Source organism: Oreochromis aureus, linkage group 19, assembly GCF_013358895.1.
Source record: "Oreochromis aureus strain Israel breed Guangdong linkage group 19, ZZ_aureus, whole genome shotgun sequence".
In the NCBI taxonomy this organism is placed as follows: Eukaryota; Metazoa; Chordata; class Actinopteri; order Cichliformes; family Cichlidae; genus Oreochromis; species Oreochromis aureus.
This window is the reverse complement of record NC_052960.1, coordinates 19,391,695-19,417,547: the sequence shown is the minus strand read 5'-3', so window position 1 is coordinate 19,417,547 and position 25,853 is coordinate 19,391,695. Positions and strand designations below refer to the sequence as shown.

The window sequence follows — 25,853 nt, the reverse complement described above, 5'->3', positions numbered from 1 at the left end:
CTCGGTTGGTTTTTGTTTTTGTCTTTTTATTGAAAGAACTGTTGATGGTAGGTGAAAGCATACAACATCAATATGATAATTCTACTTCCAAGAACTTCATTGAAGTCGTTTCTGCGGTTCCATTTGGCCACTTTTACATGGTGTCTGTAAAACTCTGACTGCACCCAGAGTTCAGCACTCTGCACTGGACTTAATTTAAGCAAATGAGATTCTCCTGACCTCAGCACTTGCATCAGCTGAGAGCCCTGCCACTGCTGAGGCCCACAGCACACAAAGGCCGGCATGTTTCTATTGTGTTTTTTGTCATTAACATTTTGCCAGCTCTTGTTTTGGCCCAGCCAATGATTTCCTGTGGCGTTATCTTCAACAAGTCCACCTTATCGCCCCCATATACCTTCTGTGGAGGGGAAATTACAGAAGACAAAACATTAATATAGATGCATCCCCAGTCCTGATATGGTGACGCTTGTCAAAGCTGCAGGATGTTTTTAAAATTTTTAGTCTTATCAGAACTGACCAACCTGCTGCTGCAGGATGTGATGTAAAAAAATTCTTGTAAACAGACAACAAATATAGAGATGGGTGAAAAAGAAGCAGAATTTTTGTGGTTAATACTGGGGAATTTTAAAGACATTGTAACTGCAAGTGTGTTTGTTGTGAAATGTCAGTCAGGCCTGTGAGTCCATCAGGTGATGTGCCCGATGACTCTGCGTGTCCTCAGCTGGTTTATCCTTAGTTCCTCATTAAATTGGATGCTTTCCTGTATTTCATCATTGTATTTGTGTGGGTTTTTGTGGTGACCTGAACTTAGATATTTTATGGACATGAAACAAAACAAAGTTGTTTTGGACATGAGAAGAGATGGTGGATTTATTGAACAAAGGATGTTGAAGATGGATGTCACAGAGAAGATTCATGGATGTAGTGAAGGACAGAAGTGGCGTGACAGAAGACGGTACTAGGAATAGGAAGTGATGAGTCACTGCGGTGATCCCTAAAGGGATCAACCAAAAAAAGGTGGTGGTTAAGGTTAAGCAAGTAGTAGCTATGATTAATTTAACGTATGTGTATGTGTCTGTGTTTGTAAGGAGCAGAAGGGCAGTGTCAGATGGCCTCTGCTGTGTTTCTTGTGTAAACACATCACAAGGATGAGTTATAAAAATAACTTTTTGACTTAGTACTACAGGTCATAGCATATGACTGTTTCGCCTTGTGAGTTGCTGAAACATTATGTTGAAACTGTATGTTAAAGCTAAAACTGCAGAAGTAAATCAGTTTGATGTCTTTGTAACTTAAATATCTTCCAAATTTGAACTGTGGATTAAACAAAGCAATAACTTAAAGTTTCTGTAGTGAAAATAACCAAGAGTACACATCTCCTGAGCATTAATATAGTCTTTCACCTTTTTTTTTTCCTTTTTTTTTTTTTTTTTAAATATATAGATGAGAGGATTTGCTCTCCTCCATTCATGGTCCTCAACACTGACTGCAGCCCAGACGTGCTGGAGCAGATCAAGAGACAAGGACTCTCATTCCCCTTCAGTGAGTAGCTCTGCTGTTGTCATCTTAATTCCTTCTACTCATCACAAATTTTGTTAAAACCTGTTGCCATGTTTCTTTGTTCATCATTATCTCAAATATAGCAGAAATTTAAGGGTTTGTGCTCTGCTGTAAATTCTGCGCTTTTCTTTGTCTTCATTTCTTCCACAGTTTGCAAAACACGGGTGGCTCATGGCACCAACTCCCATGAGGTAAGAGGCCCGCAGGATTCAGAGGTCACTCACACCCTCAAAAGTTTGCTTTAGCTAATACCTGTTCTGTTAGAGGATTGTCATTTAACTCTAGTCCAAACAGCAAAATCTGATAGTGTTATACTTCATGTAGGTATAACACTGTGGAGGCATTAAGTCTATTTGGCTAGCTTGCCAGGAGTGTCAATTTCAGCTGCACAAGCAGCACTGAATGAAGTTAGATGTTAACCTGCCTCTAACTGCTGATTGACCTCAATGTTTCCTGTCAAGTTCTTTGTCATTTATTGTGTGGCCTCCTGCCCACAGATGGCCATTATCTTCAGTGAAGAGGACCTGAAGGATGTGAAGCCTCCTTGTGTGATTCAGAGTTTCATCAACCACAACGCAGTGCTTTACAAAGTGTTCGTGGTGGGAGACTCCTACACTGTAGTGGAGAGACCTTCCCTTAAGAATTTCCCTGCTGGACCTGCAGGTAAGGTTAAGAACGGACACACAGTGAGAGGGAGAGTGACAGGTGGGGAAGTCCAAGCGCTGCTTACGGGCACACTGGTCAGTCTGTGCAATCTGCACAGCTTCTCCAAATTACCCAATAAAAGAGCTCATAAAATGGCTTTATGGTCCCTGTGATTGGACCTGTTCGCCCTTTTAAGGGGTGCAGCAGAGTGCAATTGAGTTATACCCTGTTGGTACATGTTGTCAAAACAAGACAAGAGCAGCAGTGTTTTTCTCCATAAACATATCGAAAGCTTTTACCCATGACGTGTCTTTGAATACAGGGTTATCCCCCGACACAAACGACTCCAGTATTTGCATGTGATACAGCAGAGGCCCACATGCAAATCATTTTTGCTGCCAGCGTAGTCGTCCGCTTTGTGTAACCGTGCAGACAGGATGGCTGGTTTCAGCCTGGAATGCTGGTACAACAGAAAAGCTCACCACAGCACAGCAATACGTCTGCACAGCGCTTAGGTCATTGTCCCCCACAGCCTGAAGCTATGCATTATGTTTTGTACCTAGAAAGTGATGGAAAAGGTGCTTTGAAAGGTTGAAGTATGGGTTAGTGTTTGGAAAGTGAGAGATGGGCTGTCCGAGTCAGCCTACCTTCTTAAAGTGAAGCTTTGCCCATCAAGCCAGGGAATGAATGAGCCAATCCGCCGAACATTTCATTACTGCGACCTTCGCTGTGCCGAAGGGCAGATTTATTTGGACAGTGATGGAACGCACAGTTTCCCTCCACTCCTTTCTCTCTAACACTCATTCATGTTAATCATTACAAGTTAGAAATCAGAGAAAAGGAAGGTAAAAATGTTGTGATACATTCCTGTCACATTTATCAAAGAAAATTCCTCACCCGAGCCCAATGAGTAACCTATTGATGTAAACATATGGAACACTCAACACATTTTAGGTATGACTGAGAGACTTGTCATGAGAGCTTAAAAAAATGGCCAACTGCAGTTCTTTAGGGTTCACCTCTCATCCAAGAGGCTTCTTCAGTTCTAAAAACAAATCATGCACAGTCCAGGGCATTTTACTCCTAGTGGAGGTTGTTCCGTTTGCAAGTGGTCCATTCACAGTGCATGTAAATGGCCTTCTTTACTGCTCTTTCAAACAGTTTTTGTTCAAAACAAAGTGAACACTGGGATCCTCGACAGTATTGTTGATCCTTTAGGTGCAGGTGTACAGCTGAGTCTTGTCCTGCTGAGGTGGCTGGGCTATGCATTTATGAAGTGGCTGTTTGGTTTATGCTTTGTAGAGGTCTGAGCACTCCTCACTGCACTGCACAGGATATGATGTTGTCTTCAGCTCACAAACTCGACCTGGGTGACTTGAAGACTTTTTAAGATGAAAAAGTATTACATCAGTGTGGTTTAGTAACTTTTTGTTTTTTGGGTTTTGTTTGTTTTTTTTAAATACCAGGTATTCAAATTTAGAAAACACGAGGTTCACTTACTAAAGACCATGGTTGAACTGTGGCGCCACCTAGTGCAGATGATGGAAAATCTTGACAACTGCACCGTGACACCAGGGCTGCAGTCAAATAGGAACTTTCCAAGGAAAAAAGACTGAGTGAAGTCACCCAGAAGCATCTGCATGGCAGCCTTAATAAGAAGTGTTTAGAGTATCTAAATACTAAGAAGAGGTGCTTCAGTGCATCCTTTATTACCTTCTTTGGTCTGGTGTATCCTCTATTGAGAAAATAATACATCCTACAATTCAAAACAACATACTGTCAGAGGGTTAATGGAAATAAGCGATCAGTATAACTGGCAGGCAAGGTTGTTCATTTTTAAATTAATAATTTGCTTCCACTTCATGCCTTAACTTGCTGATACTTTTGAAATTTGAATAACAGACTGTGGTAAACTGCAGCTGATGTCTGACATAAGGCTGCAGGAATAAAGCCTTCTTGTTCTTGCATAAAAAAATCTCTTTAGTTTAGGATCATGAGCTACATATTAAACTGATTTGTTTGCATTAGTTACAGTTCCTCAGGCTAAGCACTGCTGTTTTGCAGCCTTTATGATTATCAATAATTAATCCTACCTTCAGTCACAGATATTGAAAGCCTTAAAAAATGTAGAAGTCACGGTGGGGACAGGAAGAGAACATGTATAAGTGGACATGATGAGGAACTAATCTCAATGTGTCAGCATTTTTTGTCACATTTTTTAGGCTTAAATAGGTTTCTCAATAATTAAGTTATATTTTTCACCAGTTCTTATGTTTTATCTGATCTACATGAAACTGTATGGTAGGAACACATGGAGCAAACATTTTCCATTGAGGTCAGAAAAGTGATTTGGGAACTAATTCTTTGGGAGTTTCTGATCGTAGCCTGTGTCGGTGTAGTCAACACTCTTTAAAATTCCGCCTCACCCTTTCTCTTTGTTTCTGCTCCAGACAGGAGAGCCATTTTCTTCAACAGCCACAATGTTTCCAAACCAGAGTCGTCCTCAGACTTGACCTCGGTACGTCCAAAATGTCACGGAATGAAATGTCATCTTGTTTTTATTTATAAGGTCTTTGTTCTTTTCAGGGCCACAACCCTGACTTTTAAAGGCTGTGTAGCTAATGCACTTTTTAATTTTTGTTTCACCCAGAGAGAGAACGTGGAGGGAGTGTCTCAGCCACCCAGTGATGATGTCATCAGAGAGTTGTCCAGGTCATTGCGAGAAGCACTGGGCGTGTCCCTGTTTGGCATCGATGTAATCATCAACAATCAAACAGGCCAGCACGCCGTCATTGACATCAATGCATTCCCAGGTAGGCACAGCCTCAATCTCACAGACACACACACACATAAATCATCTTCTTTAAAGTATCTGCTCATTAAGTGGAAAATAAACCTCCGATTTTACGGGGAGTTATAATTAATCCATCCTTAGAGCAGCCATCACCTGTGTAATCCTAAACTCTTTAAGCTACAGGTTCTGCTAACTGCAGTTCTGCTTTTTATTAACCACAAATAACATGAAGCTTGTGCAGAAAACCTTAAACCTGCATTCTTTCTAATGGCCAGCAGGGGGCGACTTCTGTTTTTGCAAGTTGTATGGAAGTGTATGGGAACACAGACCTAGGCTCTTTTCAGCTATGACCTCAGAAACCTCTTTAAGGATGAGTCTTATTTTAATGTAATATGAAGTTTCAGGGTCCTTCTGGACACTAAAGAGAACATAAAAAATGTTCCCTTTAGTGTCCAGGAGCAGCTTTATAAGAACATTTAAAGTAGAATATTCTTTATTTAGCACACAGCCAGAAGTCACTGCTTTTCTTCTTAATATTTCCATCTCTTTCCAGGTTACGAGGGCGTCCCCGAGTTTTTCAACGACCTCCTGAACCACATCAGCAGCGTGCTTCAGAGCCACAACCCTGACTTTCCTCCTGCCGGCGAGCAGCCCAAAGGCCTCCCGGTGAGCACCACGGTACCCAATGCTGCCCCGCCAGCCCCGGGCTGCTGCAGCATGCTGGGAAAAGAGCTGCAGAGACTGGGCTGCAACTCGGCCATGTCACCCAACTTCCAGCAGCACTGTGTCTCCACGATAGCTACCAAGGCTTCCTCCCAGTGACTGACTCTCTTTTGTTCTTTTTTTTTTTTTTCTTTCTCTCCCATCCCCTTACCTCCCCATTTGATCCCTGAACAAATAACGGATGACAGTGGTGATAATAATAATGATTAATAATCATAGTAAATATGATGTTAATGATGATAATATATCTAATCGAGACACAAACCTTTTTCCTATATAGTTATTGGAAATGATGGTGATTGGATGTAAGCTTTTTTTCCTCTCTGCCTTTTTTTCCCTCGTTTTGTCTAATGAGACTTTAACAGTACTGTAATGTGAACTTTGGGAACTTTTGTCTAATAGCTGATTTTATTTTTCTCTCTCTTGCGTGAGGTCTCTGTGATGAAAGGGTCCAGAAGAGGTAACTAATTAGAATGGCCGAATCAGGACTGGAGAATGATGTGCCACTAGATGTGCAATGTATGATCCCTTGTATCTCTCTCACACTCACTCACACACAGGCACATTTACACTGTGGCCAACTGTACCAGTGATGTGTGTTTGTATTCTGGTCAATACCACTGAGTGCTACGTGCAAGGGCGTAGAGAGAGGAGGCGTTTTGGGCATTTGAACACTACTCCACAGATCCCAGGTTGCTATGTGACTGTGGCCAATCGACTGCAGAGAGTGATGAGATTGTTTTATTGGTTTAAACAAACAGGGGAGCAGTTGTTTTTTTTTTGTTGTTTTTTTTTCCGAGTGCCATCAAATTTAATTTGAGTGTAGGAGGAGAAGAGAAAAAGAGCATTATTTTTCAAATCTTAAGAGGATAAAATCTCCATGACCATGTGACCAAGTTTCTTTTCGTAATGATTGTTATGGTGTGTGTGTGTGTGTGTGGGAGGGGGTGTTTTTCTGTGTGTTAGATAAACAAACTACATCCTTTTTGAGTCCCAGTTTGAGTCGCTCCAGTGCAGGAAGATGAGGATCACATTCCCATGTTTTTGTGTCTGTGGATGTTTTCCGAGAAATTCCATAATTTTTCAGAATTCCAGTGGGAGCTTTCGTGGGGGTTCTAGTCTCCTTAAACAGACACTCCACGTGTCTTCACCGCTTGTATCTGTCACGCGAGCAAACTGAGGCAACCTTGACCGACGGACAGACTTGGGGCTGCTGTGTAGCTTGTCACTTTGGATTAATAAGAAAATCAGGTGTGTGTGTACGTATGTGTGTGTTTGAATACCCATCTAAACTGAGTATTCGTCTGAACAGTCTGAGATAATTGAGTTATTTGTTCAGCTTTGTCTCTCAGCGCTTCTTCCAGTTAACTAAACCAACAGTCCAATCCACTCATGTGCTTCAAGCCTTATTCTCTGACCTGTCTGCTGTTCCAGCTGCTGTATTTGTGTCACATTTTAAGTGAAGGGAGGAGGTGGAGGTCCAGCTGTCGTTCCCAGTGTTCACTGTGAGATTTTGTTTTGTTTTTTTTAACGATTTTGTTAAAATCTTATAATGTCCTTACATCTACTAAGAGCAACTTTATTTTATTGAGATTTTATGGGGGAAATGTTTTATATAAATGAAAGAAGTGATGTTTTTGAAGAAGTGGGTATTTACGTAGAGGGACAGTAAAATTCTGGGTCTCGCTGTTCAGGTGGCGTGAAAGGGACAGATCAGCTGAGTGGTTGTTGCATCCCTCTAGCATCTAGTGGGAAATGAGTGCCAACCTGCAGCAAATACAGATTACTGCATTCCTTCTCTTGTCCCAGAGAGCTCCCCTTGCTGTCTTCTTTCCTCCATCAGCATCCAAGGGAACCGACCGTCCTCTTGCTTGCCCTGTGAGCGTGAATATTTGTGTCATTGCGGCCACCTCACCAGCATCTCTCTGGGACAAAAGAAGAGCGACGGCACAGTGGAAGTTGGCCTTCGCTACATGTGTAAACAACCCTTCTGAGTATCCTGGTTTTGATTTGCCTTCAAAGTGTAGTGAAGCAACAATAAATTCAAAAGTACCACACCAGGTTCAAATGAGTCTAGGTGTTTCCTCACCTAGGAAGCTGTGGTTGAGTCCCTGTTTAAATTGGAAAAGGCTGATTATCTGTGTACGCCACTATACTGTGTCCTATCTCGTGTTCTTTACTGTGCTTCTAAATGGGAAATATAAATGGTTAATCCCACTCTTGGTCATTTCTGCAACCCAGATGGTGTCATCATGCTCCCGGCTTCCACCTGAATGTGTACTTCTTGGGTGTCTTGTACAGTACGTGTATATGCGCCTATGCTTACATCCGTACAGTATGTCGTTTTGTATCGGTTCTGTAATTGAGAAGAATCCTCAATTTTGTGACTTTTTTAATTAAATGGCCAATTCAACAGGGCAAAATAAACATGTGAAACTAATCTGGGTGTGTTTTACTGCTTTTTTTTTTTTTTTTTTTTTTTTTTAAGTTTTTAAGTTTTACAACAATCATACTCAAGTGATTCACCTGCTTATAACAGAGTCAGAGATTTGATCCCAGACTCCTTCAGTCTGTAAGGATATCTTTTTGATATAGCCATGTGTGTATGAGTGTAAGGGATGGGTAAAAAGCACTTCCAGTACATAGAATGTGTGAGTATAGCTTGTAAAGTGCTTTTAGCCGTCACTAAGAGTGAAAAATGGCTCCACAAATACAGCTCCACTATTTACATCATGTAGCCTACAAAGTTTATTTTTAAATAACTTACATATTTAATGGTTTTCAAATTGTTTGCCTTCATTCTATATAAATGACAGTTGACAAAATAATATGATCCTTGAAAGTTTACCCAAAACACACTATTTTATCTCAAAACAAAACATCCACTCTGACTTTCTATTACTCTGTATCCTAGATATTAAATTAGTGCAGTTTTGCTCTTAGCTCCCAAGTCCTTTAAAATCTATAAAGATGCTTCATTGAGCTAATGTTGATGGGTCTGTATTATATGAAATGTCTTAACCAAATAAAACCAAAGCAGTTTCTGTGTGGTATTTTGGTCTGGAAAATTTTGAATGACGCAAGATTAACAACTTTGCAAGAAGTGTTGATGAATACCATTTATGTTTAACCACTAGCAGGACTCCATGTACATTGATTGAAATAAGTAGCACCACATTTCCAAAAGGAGCTCGTCTGGATGCAAATATTTGAGCACCAAAGAAATCAGTGTTTACTTTTCTTCCTGTACCATGTGAATTATGAGGGCTCTAAAACTTCAGCTCTGTTGATTTTAAGTGACAGACTTTGAGTAACTAACCTGATTTTTCTCCTTTAGATATAAAGAGAGTTAACTGCCAGCTAAGTTTCAGTTATATTAACTATGCTTATGAATTCTCTATTACTGAAACCATGAACTGGCTATAAACACTTTAATTTCTTTTATACACAGTTCCGTCATAATACTGAGTGCAAAGAGAAGACTGCAAAAGAAACTGCAGCGATCCTCCACCCGGCCTCCAGATGTTTTATTGTTTCAGCGTGTATCGGTCGCACATTTCATAGTAGTAGGAAACAGTAAAAAAACAAAAAGACACACAAACACTAAGTTTTCCAACAGAGCTAACGTAGACACTATACAAAATAGCTGCTTATTAAAATAAAAATATATCTTTTCATAATCTCAGTCTTCTGTACATGTAAAAACAACACAAATAGAAGATATTTACAAGAAGAGAAATGAAGGTTTCTAATGCTACTTCCAGCTCTTTGACAGGCTTCTATACACAAGGTGTTAATGGGACTGCAGGTGATGCGCTGCCGGGTTCGCCAACAGGCCGAGAATCGTCGAGAGACAGTGAAGCTTTTCCTTAACGTGCTCGGGCAACTTCTCGTTCTCCTTATACCTGCAGAGAACACACCACTTACTTTTTGTGCCATACAAATACACTGGGGCTGCTTCTTCTTCTATGTGGAAAGTTGGCCAAAGATCCAGCAAATAACAAGCTCTGTATTTTTATTCTCGGGCTATTTTGTCCTCCACTCTGCCTCTGTTACACCACTCAGTTCATCAACTGTGTGAAACAAGCCATTCAGCTCCCTTTCCATTATCTTTAAGAAAACTTTCTTCTGATTGGCTGCCACATGCAAACAAAAGATGTGAACAGCAGGTGGATGGGGCTTCTGAAATGGCCATATCAAAAACATCTACTCCCACAAAATTTTTAAAACATAGCTCTTAAAGGGAACACAGAAGACATTTCTAATGTATTTCATACCTGGTGATCTTCCCTTCTGGACACGTGTAGGTGATGCAGGAAACTCCTGCCTGAACCACCAGCTGAGAACCATCGTTGAACTGCACCCATACCTCTCCGCTCGTCAGCTACAGATACAAAAAAACAAACAAACAAGGATTCGGTTTTTGTCAATTCGTCAATTCATATTCCCAATCTTAAAATATTAATTAGTCATCAATTACCTGGGACGCCCATCCAACATTTGGCACAAATATCGACTTGACCACCTTTCCTGTGCTCTGAATGAGGTCCTGTCGCACTGGGGAGCTTTTCTTACTCAGGCTGGCTGTGGTGAAGTCAGACCCGTCGTAGGAAATCATCTAGAAATAAATCAGTAAAAATCAAATGCAGATCTCATCACGGCCTGCACACCCACATGCTCGGGTATGACTCCAGGTGCTGTTTTTAGGTTTTATTTTTCACTATTAGTCTTCTGGTTGTACTGTGGAAAGAATCCCTCTGCCTGAAACCAGTGAACACTGCATACATGACATGTTTTTGCCTGAGACATCTGAGCGGCTGGCGTGGAAAACCACATTATTCTTCATTTTATCCTGTAATGTCAGAACTTACCGAAGGAGTGATTTGTGGAGGTTTAGGAGGTGATGCTGTATCTGGAGGAACCGGGTGCGAGGGCACAGACGATGAGCCTGGAGCATCTGAGCTGGCGGGTCTCCTGGGAAGTAAAAGAAAACAAATATTTGTCACGCAAGACGAGAAAAATAACAAACAAACAAAGAAAAGTTGTCACGAGGTGGGCAGAATTTTCCTGTCACCTGCCAATCGTTATGGGGAAGAAAGGGACGTTCTTGGTGCTGCGCTGCTCCTCTGCAGTGATGGCGGCCTCGAGAGATAAACACATGGCGTGGCCCTCGTCCGACAGCTCCACATACCTCCGGCACTCCGGGCTCAGGCCGCTCAGCCCCGCCTCGCCCTTCACAGTGTACGACTTCCCGCTCTTCTCCACCACTCGCACAAGTTCGGACGTCTTGTGGGTCTTTGCGCCTGCATGATGCAGTTATTACACATTAATTTAGACTCATCAGCTCAGCCACCTCATTACTGACATTCAGCAAACACCTCTGACTCACCATCATAAAAGCAAACTTCCAGGTCCGCGTTAGGAGAGTTCTCCATCAGCATGACCTTGGCATACTTGGTGTAAAGGGTCACTTTAGGAGTCTTGGATTTAACAAGCTGAACAAACTTGGAGGCATACTGGTACTTTTTCCAGTATTTCTCTGTGACAAAATAAATAAGCTCAATTACAATTTTATTTCTAATTTTTTAATATCTGATATTAATGGGTGGGACGCATCCGTCAGAATACCTGGAAGATCCTCGTAGCTACAAATGAGAATATCTTCTGGAGGAGCTGGCGGGCAGTCCAGCACAGGAAAACCTTTTCCACCATTAGGCTGGTATATCGTCACCTACAGCAGATGGTCATAATAAGCCACAACTTACAAGACTGAATATTTTTTTCCACATGGAAAGATTTATTAAGTAACTGCATGATAAATGCTGATTGCCCCACAGAAACTGTACCATTGAGCCATCACAGGAAATCCGGAGGACTTCTTTGACTCTTTCTTGACCACTCTGACATTTTAACAGCTCCATACAAACTTCACCCGTGTCCAAAATGCTCACCTGGATGGAAGATAAGAAAAAAGAGATGAGATATCTAAAAAAAAATATATCCACAGTTCACACATAGAGATTTAAAAAAAATGAAAAAGAAAATTGATTTAAATCTTACAACAGCATTTTTGGTCTTCTGTCTGATCGGCTTCAGTCGGGAGGCACACAGAGGCGGGATTACGTCTCTCAGCGTTTTCTTCGGCTTATCTGTACTGGGTTTGGTTGAAGAGTGCTTTAACTCTCTGTCAGGAGGAGGTTGGAACTCTAATCCGGGGATGTTCTCCCTGTATGAGTCGGAGTTGGAAAGAAGCTGGTGGTGCAGGTTGGGGTGAAGGTTCACGCCTCGGCTCATGGGCTTATCTGTCCAGGAGTTGTGAACACCTAAAGGTCCTCTACTGCTGTGGGCGCTGCCATCTGCGGACCTCTGTCCAGAGCCTGAGAAAGAAAGCAAAACTTTTGGAAAACATTGTAGTCATGATTAAAACAACCAAAAGAGCACAAAAGTGTTTTTTTTACCTTCAGTGTTGAGCCAATTAGAAACTCCCTCTAAGTCCTGAAATTGCAAGTTTGGTGGAAGTGCGGTCTCTGTGGAAAAATACCCAGAACTGAAACAGAGAGTGTCATCTGTTAGTCTCAATAACCTGAGAAAAAAAAAGAAAAGATTATCAACAGACTGACTGCTTACTTTGCTGGCTGCTTGACAGGTGGAGACGGGAGTCTTCTGTGCTCTGAAAACGGGTGTGGAGTGGAGGACACGGGGAAGACTGGGCGTCCAATACCAGCCAGAGTCTCCTCTGAGTGGCATCGCCCCAGCTCAGCATGAGTTGAACCTGTTGAAGTGGACATGGGACGGTCTGAAGAGTGAGCCCTCCTCAGGTAGCGAGAATGAGGCTCTGCGCTTTCTCCACCGTGAGCCACCCTGCTCCTGCCCTCTCTGTTGAACCTCTCCAGCGGATGATGCTGCTGCTGCTGCCACTGGTCTCCGTCCTCAAAACAGGCACTGTTGGGCTGGCGTGGAAGGCTTGGGATGGGTGCCATGCGATTAGGCAGAGCAGAGCCTATCATGTGCTTGGTTCGCTTCTGGAGGCGACTGCCGCTGCTGGCAGAGGTGGAGGAGGTGTAGGCTGTAGAGATGGTGGCAATGCCACTGTCAATGGACCCGTCATCCCCAAGCCCCAGCTCTTTGGTCCTGACCAGCAGGCTCTGGGTCATGAATGGGTGGTCCAGTACTGCAGAGAGGCTGGGCCGCTGGGCGGGGTCTTTCTGCAGCAGCTGATAAATCAGGTCCTGAGCCTCCAGAGAAACGTGGGTAGGCATCTCATAGTCCCCGAGAACCACTTTGGACAATGTGTGCTTCACTGTGTCTGTGTCAAATGGAGGGCGACCCATCAGGAAAGCATAGAACATGCATCCCAGTGACCAAACATCTGATTCCAGCCCGTGGGCGCTACGAGTGGCCACCTCTGGGGAGATGTAGTTTGGTGTGCCACACATGGTGAAGTGCTTTTCGTTTGGGACTTTGAGCTGAGTGGCCAGGCCAAAGTCTGCTATCTTAATGTTCATGTTGCTGGTCAGCAGAAGATTGGACAAAGTCAGGTCTCGGTGCAAGATCCCATGAGTATGTAAATAAAGCATCCCTTTCACTGTTTGGTCCATGAAATGTCTCGCTGTGGGGCGAAAATAAAGTTGTTGTTTTTTTATAGTAGTAGCAACTCACAAAGCTGACAACGCAACTCATATATAGGTTTCTAAACAAAAACATGTGCCTGACCGTCATCTTCAGAGAAAGGCATCTTTCGCTCTTTGAGGTACCGACTCATCTCTCCATTGTGGCACATCTCCAACACCAAATACACATAGTTGCTGTCCTCAAAGTAGTTGTAAAGCTTTTACAAAAACAAAAGACATAACAATATGATTTATTTACCATCGTCTCAAAATATGGAAACATTGAGAAAGAACAAAATATAGAATATATCTGACTGGATTTTAAAATGATTGTACTACTGTGGTCCTGAAAGCTGTGCCAGTGGGACCACCACTGCCTGCTTTCCTGGTTAATCTTTAAAGCTGAAGATTACCAGACTACTGATTAAGTGAAGTGGAAACAAATCGGTGGAGCGCCTACACAAAGTACTATCAAGGACGCCCTGTATAACCATGACAACAATACAGAAAGCTGATATATGCATCATCAAACACAACAGTCCCACAAAGACACAGGAATCCTAGAGCTACAGCACTGGTGTTAACTTTAACTGTAAATCTCACACTAAGCAAGCATTCACACATTTCAAATTATTGCAGTCCATCACTAAACAGGCTAATCTGTGTGTGATGCAAAAAAAACTGAAAATGTATATTGTATAGATACACTACAGGAGAAGGCATATTTAAATGAAAAGCAGGCTTGGTGTTGTGTATCAAGCACTTCATGGCAAGAAATCATCTGTGGCTTGTCAGCGTTACCTCCAGTATGGAAGGATGCTTCAGTCGGCAGTGAATCTCCACCTCGTTCCTCACACGTTGGACCATGCCAGCTTTGTGCATTGCTTTTTTGTCAATCTGCAGATGGGAACAACAGAGATAATTATACACCTGTCACTCCTCGGCTCAGCGTGGCGTGTTGTACAGTTTGGTTTGATCCTAATAATCAGTCTGCCACCCACAATGGCAACGAAAAGCTGGGACCTCATCTGTGGGGCGGGTCAACAGACCACAAGAACCCCACGGGAGGCAACATATGTCATAACCCAGTAGTTCCAAGTTTACACTTTTACAGCATCACTGATAAAGATGTAGATTATCTCACCGTTTTGATGGCAACCTCCAGACCAGTCTTCACCGATTTGGCCCGGTAAACACACGCAAAGGAGCCCTTCCCGAGCAGAGTGAGGACCTTGAAGTCCTGCGTGCACAAAAAGAGAAGTTGTACAAACAATGCATCTGCAGGAAAATGTGAGCATGATTTCATTTTTCAATTTAAATCCCATGGGAAGCGAGAGCTTTAAAAGCAAACACCTCAATCCTCGACTCCTGATCATAACAAAAACCTCCTTTCTCATCTCTGCTAGCATGGGAGTCAGCAGTCAGGTTGTTAAAGCCAAGGCGAAGAACTTGGTCAAACATCCTTCCCGTAACCTGCGACCTGCTGGATTGTTCTCTACAACCACCAACGACTCCACACGGGAGAAATCCACCCACAACAAACGTTAACTGTCAAACAAGCCACCAACACCTGACGCCGTCATATGGCCAACCAAAACCTTTAATTATCCCGGGTCTCTTCCCGCTAATGAGGACCCACTTGTACCGTTTCCAAGCAGCATGACGGGTCCCCAAACTGACGCACTGACGAGACACAACAATGTTTGTCCTGGGGGAGCATGGGTAAGGTTACACACCCGCAGAGACGATGTTGACATTTTCTACTACTACTACCACCACTACTAGTACTACTAAATAATAATAACAATAATAATAATAATAATAATACTAAGTAGAAGAAGAATACATTTAGGCAATCGTAAAAAGCGATCTCTTTACGACACGTGAAACAAGCTAAAAACGAAAAACTGAAGTATCGCCTCAGTAATTGATGTTATGTAGTATAATATTTAGCTATGACTAAATAAAAGTTTATCATGTCCCCATTATATTGAGCAAACTAAGTGTTTTTTTCCTTCTCAGTGCGATTGTAACTCCAGCCTTTGACTTGACGCGAGAAAAAGCCATCAGTCCGAGTGGACGCTAGCTTGTGGGCGTTAGCCCAACAAAAGCACTCACCTCAATTTTATCGCCGATCGAAACACTCATCGTGGCGGCTTTTCGCCTCGCAGACGCGTGCAGGTTTGTAATAATGTTCCCCGATAGGCAGAGTGCATGGATAGCCGCTGCAGGAGTCCTCACACGGCGAATAAATGTTGTTCTCGCGTTCCCCTCCAAAACTTTGCCATATCTTCCATTTTGAAAATATCCGCCCGTTACTCCGTGGTCACGTCACACCCCGCGTCACTTGACAACATTGTTTGCCACGCCTCCTCCAAGCGCCCCGTGGCTGCGATGGAGTTATATGAAGCTTCAATGATCTAAACTTAATTTAATATCAGTGATCATCCAGACACAGGAACTGCATATATGGAATCAGCTACTACTTTTAAAATGATAAATTGAAATGATAAATGTATTATTGAAGAAAATGTTATCTAATCGTGAATTAATCCAGTAACTTTAAATCCAGCCAGTTCTTTTAATTTTTTTAAATCAGCTTTAATCACAGGACTCGACCTCTCTTGTTTGTCTTGGTTTGCTGACAAAGAAAGTTTGTTTTAAGACAAAAATGGTGAGCCATAATGTGCAGTAAAGGCAACATTCCTCACAGTAAGAGGATCCTGGGTTTAAAGTAACGTAAGGTACAATTCTCCCTGGACTCATGTTCACTCTGCGGGATCTGGTTTCTTAGGCCATCGATACACATTACAGGTTAATGCATGTTTAAGAGTAAATGACTGCTACAAATGACCTGTCATTATAGATCCAAATTACAACTTTTTAGTGAATAGAGATATTAAAATTTGCAAAAATATATATATTGAAACTTTCTGTATCACACCTGAAAACATAAGTACAGCACAGATGGCCACTTTCTTCTGAAAATCAATCATTTCAGACGTACAAATTTGTCTTGCAGACAAATGCGTTTATTTTTTTCCACCTTCAATTAAATATGGAAAAATGCAAGAAAAAAAAGGAAATAGGCAACCAATCACTAAAGGAAACTTGGTATATGAGCATTTCCATTGTAACACTAGAATGTGTTCTCTATGTACACGTCTATGCTGGCTGCTTTTATTTACTAAAATAATATTTACAGTTTGTAGACACGGACATCTCTTCAAACTCATTGAATACAAATATAATTTGTATTATTGTATACTAACTAAAAGGTTTGCACTAGCAGTGGCATGGACATCACTTTCTACTTCTCTTAGGGGTGATACTGGACACTTAAGAGACACGTGGAATGCAAAACACAAAGCGTACCTTCCTGTGAGATACGAAGGAATTGGTTTTACGACAGACTCATATTTTCATCTATTGTGGCATTCTTTAATTTATTTAGTATGGCAAACCTTTGAGAGACTAAAGCACACCAGTGTCACACGTAAGGATGAAAACAAAAAACCTCAAATGGTAAAATCCAATGAGAGAGGACACAAAAAACAGATCCACATAAGTGGTTGATGAGAACTGAGAAATGTTCCCAGGTGTTGATTTTTCTGCGTCTGTCTAGATGCCGTGTGACGGTAAACACGCTGATGGTTGCAGAGTCTGCGCGTCGGACACAGATCTCAGTCCACCTCCATCTCTTTTGCGCCCGGCTTCGTCTGCTGGCTTCCCTTTGCTTCCCTCTTTCCTTCCGCTCCTCCCTGCTTAGCCGTCGGGCCATTGTGAGCTCCGCTGGTTTGGTCGTTCACCTCGGGGGCCTCCTCCACTGTGGGCTTTGGCCTGTTGATCACTGGATTACATATATCCTCCAGCTCCTGGAGAAGAAGCAAGCAGGTTTTCCAAAGGAGAATCAGAAGATGTCATTCTCACTAAAGGAAGAAGATGATTAGATCTTAAAAAGCGGATCACACACCTGGATTTTAGCGATGATGTCTGCTACTTTGACCACTGGGTCTTGAGTTAAAGCAAGTTTGCTCTGCGCGTTCATCTTGCTGTTCATCCAGCCCATGCTTTCAGTCACACACTTCTCCACAGTGCTCATTTCCTCTGCACTCAAATGAAGGAATCGCTCGTCCTGGGAAAGAGTTTTTGACAGAGAAAACCTTTAGCAGGTCTAGAATGTATCTCTTTTAAACAAAGTCATCTTATTATATTCTTCCCATTACAAAATACACTTAAAACTATAGAAGCTAAAATAAGAAAATAATTTAAACACTCAGAATACAAGATCAAGGATATAAACATAGTAAGACACCATCAACATATTCTCTCAGTAAAATATAAAAATAAATGGTTATTTTGTCACATACCTCAAGTATCAGTTACAGACTGTATTTCTGTGTACATGTCTTATCATGCTTCCTGTTCGCATAACACAGTATTTGTAAAGCACTGCACAAAACATGCAGTTCCAAACACAAACCCTACTTTTGTCTTTTTCCTGTAAAGGACTAATCGAAGGACATCACAGACTGAAGAGGGCTTACTTTCTGTTTGTAGGAATCTACAAACTTCATGTAGAGTTGCAGTTTCTTTCCCAGTTCCTCAAATGCTCTCGGCCTGTCCTCATGCTCCCTGTGCCGGTCCTGAATGGGCTGGCCCAACCTCTGGAGAATAATAAAATTTGCGTTAACATTGAAAGCTACTACCACTTTAAAATATGCAATTCCATAAGTAAATGGACAGGTTCTTACATAGCGCTTTATTCTTTATTCAACTTAACTTTTATAAAGCTCCAAATCACAGCATAAATTACAATCTATAAGATTATATAATGAATGAATGAAACATGAAGCAATAATTTTGAGTAAAGTGCCACTGAGATTTATAAAATCAAAGGTTTATTTAAGCAAGTAATCATTAAGGAAAATATGCTTGCTAAGTAGTAGCTGTGGCTCAGGAGATATAGCAGGTCGACTAATCATAAGGCTGGTGGTTGTATGAATGGGTGAATGAGACATGTTGTATGAGCGAGTGCTCAAGCAGAGTAGCAAAGCGATATATAAGAACTGGTTTATTTACTTATGTAACAAAATGGAAAATTTACATCTAATCAAATGACTAAAAGTTAGCATTTGGGGCATAAATATTTTTTTGTATGCAGTAGTCTGCAAAATCTTTCTTGTAATAAATGTAAACATACCATAAGTGCATCTAGCTTCTCCTCATAGACTTGTTTGGGTTGGTCTTCTCCGTCCTCATAGAGCCACTTCTCTGTGTCCTCCAGCATCAGTGTCAGCCGGTTACTGTCCTGTTATTAACAAACATGAAATGTTTATACAGATCAGTTCTTCATACATTGTCTCAGATATAATAGTCGTTTACTGCAACATGGGGGCAGCTATTATAGATGCAAAAAGTACTACTTACCCCCTCAGTGATGTACTTTTCATAAATCCCACAAAGTTTGTCCCGCAGATCATACACATACTCCTCCACAGCATTTTTTGCATCGTTCAGCTCTTTCACCAGTTTGTCCTGGATAATCATCTGACGCTATGATGAAAAAAATCAAATGAATGAATAAAAATAAAAAATTACGGATGTTTCAACCAAGGCGTGCCATACGATATTACAGTAAGACATTTCTGAATAAAACCTGTGCTTGTCCTGATTTTCTATATTACAACAGTAGATGCTCATTAGTGGATATAAAATTCCATGTATCAGAGCATGACTCGGCTTTTTCCAAAGGCCACCTGCAACACTCACCTCGTACTCCACAAAGTTAGAAAGGACGTCACTGTCAAGCTGTCGAATGTTGTTGATCACAATGGGAAGATCGATACTCTTCACCTTGACTTTGGGCTTGCTTCCTCCTGCTGCTGGGTCCTGCTTCTCACCAGCTGCTCCCTCCTAAATTTGGAAACCAGAGAACACAATGAGGCCTTTTTGGATTTCCAAACATGGGGCACCTTGCCAAAATAATCATCTATTTTTTTAGACTAATTAATACTGCATGAATCCATCTAATTGTAGCACAGATGCATCAATGAGCAGCGCTGACATGAATTCAGCAGCTCGCATACAGAATCTGTGACAATACATGAATTACTTAATACTTAATTTAATTGAAAGCATGTCTCAACAGCTTAATAAGTGGGCCAACAATATCAGTATCAGGGTTCTGCTTGTCTTATTATCAATACAGTCTGATATGAGCAAGAACAAACAAGAAAAACATGCAGTTTTAAAGCATCCTTAAATCGCAGCCTGACTAACCTTACTGCTGGAACTGGCATCCTCATTCTGCGGCTCCCCTTGGGTTTGGCTTTCCTGATCCACCTGCATTTTGATCTGAGACACATACATACTTATTTTAACCAAGATTTAAGTCAGGTGTCATAGCATTAGATATTTTTCATTGCATATAAAAGATCAATTAATGAGAGTATCTTTCAAAAAACTACAAAAAAGCCGATTTTTAAGTGGCAGAAATCCACTGAAACAATAAGGAACATAAATTTTATGTGAATAGTACCCATTCTATCCAATAGCTGTTGTGCTTTAACTCTGTACGGCACAAACAAACTGACCAGCTGACATCTGTGGCATCACAAGACCGACTGTGGCAACAATCATCCTACCTGCTCCTCTGCTCTGCTCTCATTCTGCACCACTGGCTCTGTATCAGTTTGCATGTCCTCGCCCTCTCCTTTCTGCTTCTCAATCAGAGAAGCGCTGGACACGCTGAAGATGCCGTGGATGTTGACGCGCACTCTGACTTTCACTTTAGAGCTGTCACCATCTGGCTGGGGAACCACATTCTGTACTGAAAAAAAGCCTGGAAGCAGATGGGAAGCAAAGGAGCGGCTTCTTTAATAGGACCTCAACATGTTCTTGTGACAGGAAACTGGCAGTTGCATAGAAAGAAAAAATGATATCCCACTTGAGAAAACACACCCACCCACCACATGGTGATACACATACAGTACAGATAATTATGATGTTCGGCTGAGTCACACGAGAACCTGCTTCCCTTACTCCTAATTGCCATCCAATTTGTTGGGCCAGCTACTTAGCGCACCTACATTAGCCGCCTCTTTCTGCATACTTGCGCAGCTGGTTAAAGGAACCTGATACATGCATACATGCAATGACTATGTAAAACCAAGTAAGGACTGATCACTTTGATGCTAACAGAGCAGAATTAGCACCATTACCTATCCTGTGGTCTGAGTAGGGCAGTTCTTGAGGGTTGCTGTAAAAGGCTTCAAGGTCGAAGGGTTCCCTCTTGTGGAAGGTAATCACTTTGGAAAAAGGAGCAGCATGATTCTTACTGAACACCTCGCACTCTCTGTAGCACAAATTAGCCAAAAAAAGCAAAGTCAGGCAATGGAAAGTAATCACAGTCAGCAGATACTGTGTCCTAGAGCTGACTCGCCTATTTGGCGGAGCAAAAAGCAGTAAGTATACATTCAATGGTCTCCATAATGTTTGGGACAAAGACACAGTTTTTGTGTTTTGTACTCCACCACAGTGGATTGTAAATCAGTCAATATGTGATTGAAGTGCAGGCTTTTAGTTTTAGTAATGAAAAAGGTCACTAGATTAATGCCCATATAATCAACTCTTATCTAGACCTCTTAGGTATTTATTATATTTTCGATTTACAGTACTGTGCAAAAGTCTTAAGCTACCCCTGATGTTTTTAAAAGTGGTCTTAAGCAATAGTTCTTCAGGCTTTCTGAAGGTCTTTCAAAGTTCTTCTTTGGACACTGGCTGCTTTTTCACTCATTTTCAGTTCAGTCACTGACAATTTTCAGAATGTTTTTATTTACTGAACCAATTACACTGACCTATGAATCACTCTAGCATGAAAACACCACCTAACTCAGGTGATGAATCGATGTTGTATTTACACATAACAGACAACTTAGCAAAGAACCAGTTTTAAATTTTATTTTTAGGCACTTTGTTACCATCAGAATGGTGTGCAGGGTGTCCTTAAAAAAAAATCTGAGAAAAACGTGACAAGTGGAGCGCAGGAGAAAAAGGTGTCAGGCCTAAAAACCATCTACAGCAGAGGAACAGTATCGAAAAGTCATGTCCTTTCCAAGTCCCCTCATCTTTGCTGAAATGAACTAAACTGCTGAACCTATTTTAATTTTTTCTTACAGAATATAAAGAATTGAAAGTTGAAGATTGAATTGAAAGTGGTTCAAGATTTTTGCACAGTACTGTAGGTCAGGACTACCCTATAAACAGGGTATAAATACATATATTTATGTATACATAAACCAGTTTTTGTCCTCCAGACACATAATTACAAAAAAAACACTGTCTCTTGTAGAGTGGTGCTATCTTTACCCCAATCCATCCTCTGTGGGTGATTTCCAGCGCATAGTAATCGGGAAAGGAACCACGTCGGTGATAGAGAATTCCCGAACCTTAAATGCTGGTGACAAAATTGCGCACTACACAGACACATACGCACAAACAAAACCACAAAGACGAACACATATTTACTCCATTTTATCACTACTATTTTTTTAATATTACATTGGAAAGAAATACTGGGTGTTAATATCCGAGGATCTTCCAACCTGAAGTGCACAGCCTCTTGCTACAGCTTCGTCTGCATTGAGTGTGGTGCTGATGTCTTTGCAGAAGAACTTGGCGATCCTCTCTTTGATAGCCGGGATCCTTGTGGCTCCTCCAACTATCTCCACTGCACAGATATCATCCCGACTCAACTCTGCCAGAAAAACATACACATTCCTGAGCAGATTCTTCCTTTGTGTAACATTAATATCAATTAATTAATAACTCTGAGGGGCGTACTTGATTGTTCAAGAGCCGATTTCAATGGAATCTCAACTCTCATGAGATACTGAGCACACATCTCTTCAAAGTGTGACCTGGAGGATTTAAACATTGGAAAAAAAAAAAAAACAATATTTATAAAAAAAAAGATATCCACATTAAGTGTGCTTATTGAGATGAAAAAAAAAAAAACAAATACGTTTTTACCTGTTCATCCTGCTGGAAACGTCAATGTCATTCATGAAGCACTCTATGTTTAGAGGCAGGTCGGAGGAGTTGGCACTCATGAGCTTCTTCAGTTTCTCGCACTCCTGGTATAGCCGCAGCAGAGCCCTCGGGTTGTCCTTCACGTTGAGCTTGTACTTGCCCTTAAACTCCTCGCAGAAGTAATCTACCAATGCCTCATCAAAATTACGCCCTCCAAGGTATGGATCAAATGCTGTGGCAAGAACCTGACGCACCAGATTGATACGGAGTTTAGAATTTAAGAACAAAAGAGTAGATGCAGCTGGAGGACGAGAAGGAAGGCAAAAGGCTAACCTTGAGTTTGCCTTTGTGGAAGGCAGTGATGGAGACCTGGAATGACGAATGCCCCATGTCCACAAATACCACGTTTCTTGGCCTCTCTTCTGGTGTAGGAAGGTCTTGCTTGTAGATCCCATACGCCAAAGCCACTGTTCATAGACAAGACATTTATTTTCAACCCTTAAGTTTAGTGTTTGACCATGTATCCAAGAACACCGACCTGCAGTGGTGTCATTAATTAGCCGCAAGCAATTCAGCCCTGCAATCTGAGTTGCATCGAAAACCGACCGCCTTTCAGCATCTGTGAAAAAACTCGGGACCTGTAAAGCAGAGCACAAATCGTAATGTTTTCCTCAAAACCGCATTCTGAATTACACCGACAAGTCTTGTGCACCATTTTCATCACTCACGGAGATGACACAATCCACCACTGGCTTCTTCAGGGCACTCTCTGACGTCTCCTTCAGCTTGGTGAGCAGCATCCCCGTGATCTGCTCAACTGTGAACACTTTATCCTCGTCCAAGTAACGCACCTAGGAACACTCAAGCATTTAGGGAGACCCGAAGCAAATTAAAAACCAAAAGGGTGAAAGTGATCGGTTGCTTGGAAGTTTATGGAAAAAGCAAAGATGGAAAAAAAATGGAAAATGGTGAAAAAGATGTAAAGTATTTTACCTTAATTCCAGTGTTTCCATTGGCCAGCTTATGCAAGCTGTAAGGCAGTTTAGGTCTTTCTGCTTGGATAAATGGGTCATCGAATGCTCTGCCGTGGAACTTTTTGAAGCCATGGACTGTATTTTTGAAGTTTGTTATAATCTGAAAGAAAGGAAGTACTTAGCAAAGATTAAAAAAGACAACTGTTTGAAGATGTAATGTGTCTGCAAAAAGCAACATTTCATGGATGATCTTACTTGACTTTTGGCTGCATTTCCAATCATGCGATTTTTGGAGGCCAAAGACACACAGGCCCTTAATGGGAAACAAACAGAAGTAATCCTGTTAACAGATGTGGCAGACGAAGAAGAACTGCAATTTCGATGGCCGCAAACTGAAATGTTGAGCGTTGCCATGAGGGAGATTTCACAGGGGGGAGTGTCTGAACAAGAACTACAAACTAGGGCAGTGAGACATAGCAGATCACCTTGAAAATTAAGCTTTTCCTATCCAAAATAAAGAGAAAAAAACAGCAAATCATTGTCTTTAATGACAAAGACCAACGCTTCTCCTCACACAAGGATCCATTTCACATTGGCTAGCAGTGACAAGTCACTCCCTAGCTTCACCTTGCCACAGAAAAATATCCTCATGCACTTAAAGGTGCAATGCTCCTCTCAGTCTCCTTTCCAGCTGCACGGATGCTGCAGCAAATTCGGTTTACAGAAACGGAGACCCACTTGGAGATGATTTGTTTCAGTCCGCCAAGTTGATTCCTTACATTCACCCTGGGATTTAATCCTCTGTCACTTCTGATCAAGCACTTGCATGCGTTAAAGATGCAGCTTGTAGACGGGCCTAAACTGACGCATTATCGCTATACCATGTCAAAACCTATTTGTTATCCTTTGATGTCTGTACAGTATGCAAATACTTTGCAAATGCCTATTAAACAATATAACATGTAAAAGTAGGTTAACTGAGTCAACTTGTCGTGCACTGCGCAGCTCGGTGGTGATCGCCATGAGACATCTCAACTACCTACAAAAATAAACTGTCATTTAAAAAAAAAGACCTATAATAACCTGCTGTGACGGGAAATGAACTAAGGCCTCATCACTACCGCTGCCACCATCCCTGCTGCCTCCCTGTGCATCACACCGCTCAGTCAGTGCGCCTCCAGTTGCAAACATTGCGTAACAAACTCACAGGCAGACCACACTTACACGGCGATGATGTCTGTCAATATTTCGGCTATACTTACGGCGTGCATCTGTCACTGTATTCATTGGCAATGGTTTCAATGCCACCGCTCCTGGCCACAGCGATGTAACAATTTTGGAAACCCACATCAATGCCTACCACTGACATATTGAGCGCTCTTAAATTCACCCAAGTTATCCTCCGCAAACGACCGCACTCACACCTATGAGGAAGGGGGAAAAATAACACACAATGGCGGTCTGTTCCTAAATTTAAATTTATTTAAGCGTGTCGTCCGCTCTGAAAATATACGACACGGCTAGCCGAGCGTGCACTAACTGAATTACTAGCTGTTATGTAAGTAAAGCTGTTTATAGCAAACTCATTCTGTGTAATCCCAGAGAGCAATGATGTCCAGAGCGGATTCTCCCACTCCCAGGCAGCCCTAGCATCACCCAGCGGCTCCGACGGACTGTTTCTCCTAGGACCCGCCCACGTACGCCAGTGATTGGCTGCGTCACACCCAGTGTCCTTACGTGATTGGTGCGACAACCAATCGATAAAAGAAAAATCTAGAACCACCTGGAAAAGGGGACCATTGAGTACGTCACAATCGGTAATCGGCACGGGCCTGTCGTAAATTTTACCCTAAATTTAACCTGCAGGTACAGTTTCCACCTTCACACCTCACGTGCCTCAAAATCAACACGCACACAACTATAATATCTATGACTTTAACATTACTGATATCTAGATAATATCTGATGAGATAGTGGTACATATTATTAAAGTAAGCGCTACCTGAAAGCATTGTTTGCGGGAGGTAAAGCTTAGAGTGCCCTAAGACGATATATTGCATATACATCCAAGTTCATTAAGTCTGTACAGTAATATTTACTGTTATTGCAAACATTTGTTTATAGCGACATATGACGCTGCTGTGTCTTATCTCCATGGAAATGACAACAGAGGGTTGCACTGCGCTTATTCACACTGAATTATATTCCTTTCATTCATAGGTTTTATTTCAATGCGTTTTATCTGTTTATGTTTACTTCTTTGTTTAAACAAAATATGATATACCTAACTTTTCTGGCTAAGTTGTTTAGGTACCTAACATAAAATAAAATGTTCCAGATAAATAGCCTAATAAATAAATGTACATATTAATTATATTATTGGATTAAGGAATCGTCTTTAAGTTAGGTAAGCTTGTCACACAAACGGCAGTTTCCAGTAAAGATAAAATCACACACAACAGCATTATGCCAACCGGTGCATAGTAATAAAGACATGATTTTATATCAGTAGAA

The 25,853-nt window shown here is 41.6% G+C and overlaps 3 protein-coding genes across 4 annotated transcripts in view; 1 reads left to right on the top strand and 2 right to left on the bottom strand.

Annotated features, from left to right (window-relative positions):
- Window positions 1-8,162, top strand: part of itpk1b (inositol-tetrakisphosphate 1-kinase b) — a 30,656-nt gene extending 22,494 nt beyond the window's left edge. Inside the window, exons 6-11 of the mRNA XM_031758267.2 lie at window positions 1,444-1,542; window positions 1,711-1,751; window positions 2,058-2,223; window positions 4,656-4,723; window positions 4,856-5,018; window positions 5,553-8,162. Coding sequence (XP_031614127.2) covers window positions 1,444-1,542; window positions 1,711-1,751; window positions 2,058-2,223; window positions 4,656-4,723; window positions 4,856-5,018; window positions 5,553-5,821 — 806 coding nt within the window. The 3' untranslated portion in view covers window positions 5,822-8,162. The remainder of the gene's footprint in view (window positions 1-1,443; window positions 1,543-1,710; window positions 1,752-2,057; window positions 2,224-4,655; window positions 4,724-4,855; window positions 5,019-5,552) is intronic.
- A 1,066-nt stretch (window positions 8,163-9,228) lies between these two features.
- plk4 (polo-like kinase 4 (Drosophila)) lies at window positions 9,229-15,686 on the bottom strand. Of its 2 annotated transcripts, none has more exons than XM_031758300.2 (15): window positions 15,451-15,686; window positions 14,477-14,572; window positions 14,134-14,229; window positions 13,436-13,550; window positions 12,350-13,331; window positions 12,181-12,269; window positions 11,783-12,099; window positions 11,569-11,673; window positions 11,351-11,453; window positions 11,112-11,261; window positions 10,797-11,025; window positions 10,594-10,696; window positions 10,203-10,340; window positions 10,000-10,106; window positions 9,229-9,627 (listed from the first exon to the last, which is right to left on the bottom strand). In XM_031758300.2, exons 1-15 carry the CDS (start codon window positions 15,478-15,480, stop codon window positions 9,516-9,518), a joined length of 2,772 nt encoding a protein of 923 aa, XP_031614160.2. In that variant the 5' UTR covers window positions 15,481-15,686; the 3' UTR covers window positions 9,229-9,515. The 2 variants fall into 2 exon arrangements, with proteins under 2 accessions (XP_031614160.2, XP_039459781.1); XM_039603847.1 differs by lacking the exon at window positions 15,451-15,686 and adding an exon at window positions 14,686-14,880.
- Window positions 15,687-16,336: 650 nt separating this feature from the next.
- On the bottom strand, window positions 16,337-24,708 carry hspa4l (heat shock protein 4 like). The gene is made up of 19 exons (XM_031758236.2): window positions 24,602-24,708; window positions 23,595-23,652; window positions 23,359-23,499; window positions 23,094-23,216; window positions 22,904-23,003; window positions 22,699-22,832; window positions 22,366-22,610; window positions 22,177-22,253; window positions 21,939-22,090; window positions 21,703-21,809; window positions 20,556-20,689; window positions 19,980-20,176; window positions 19,615-19,689; window positions 19,105-19,248; window positions 18,763-18,888; window positions 18,536-18,643; window positions 17,880-17,999; window positions 17,306-17,467; window positions 16,337-17,207 (listed from the first exon to the last, which is right to left on the bottom strand). The coding sequence occupies exons 1-19, from the start codon at window positions 24,706-24,708 to the stop codon at window positions 17,016-17,018; spliced, it is 2,502 nt and encodes an 833-aa protein (XP_031614096.1). The 3' UTR covers window positions 16,337-17,015.
- Between the last annotated feature and the right edge of the window lie 1,145 nt (window positions 24,709-25,853).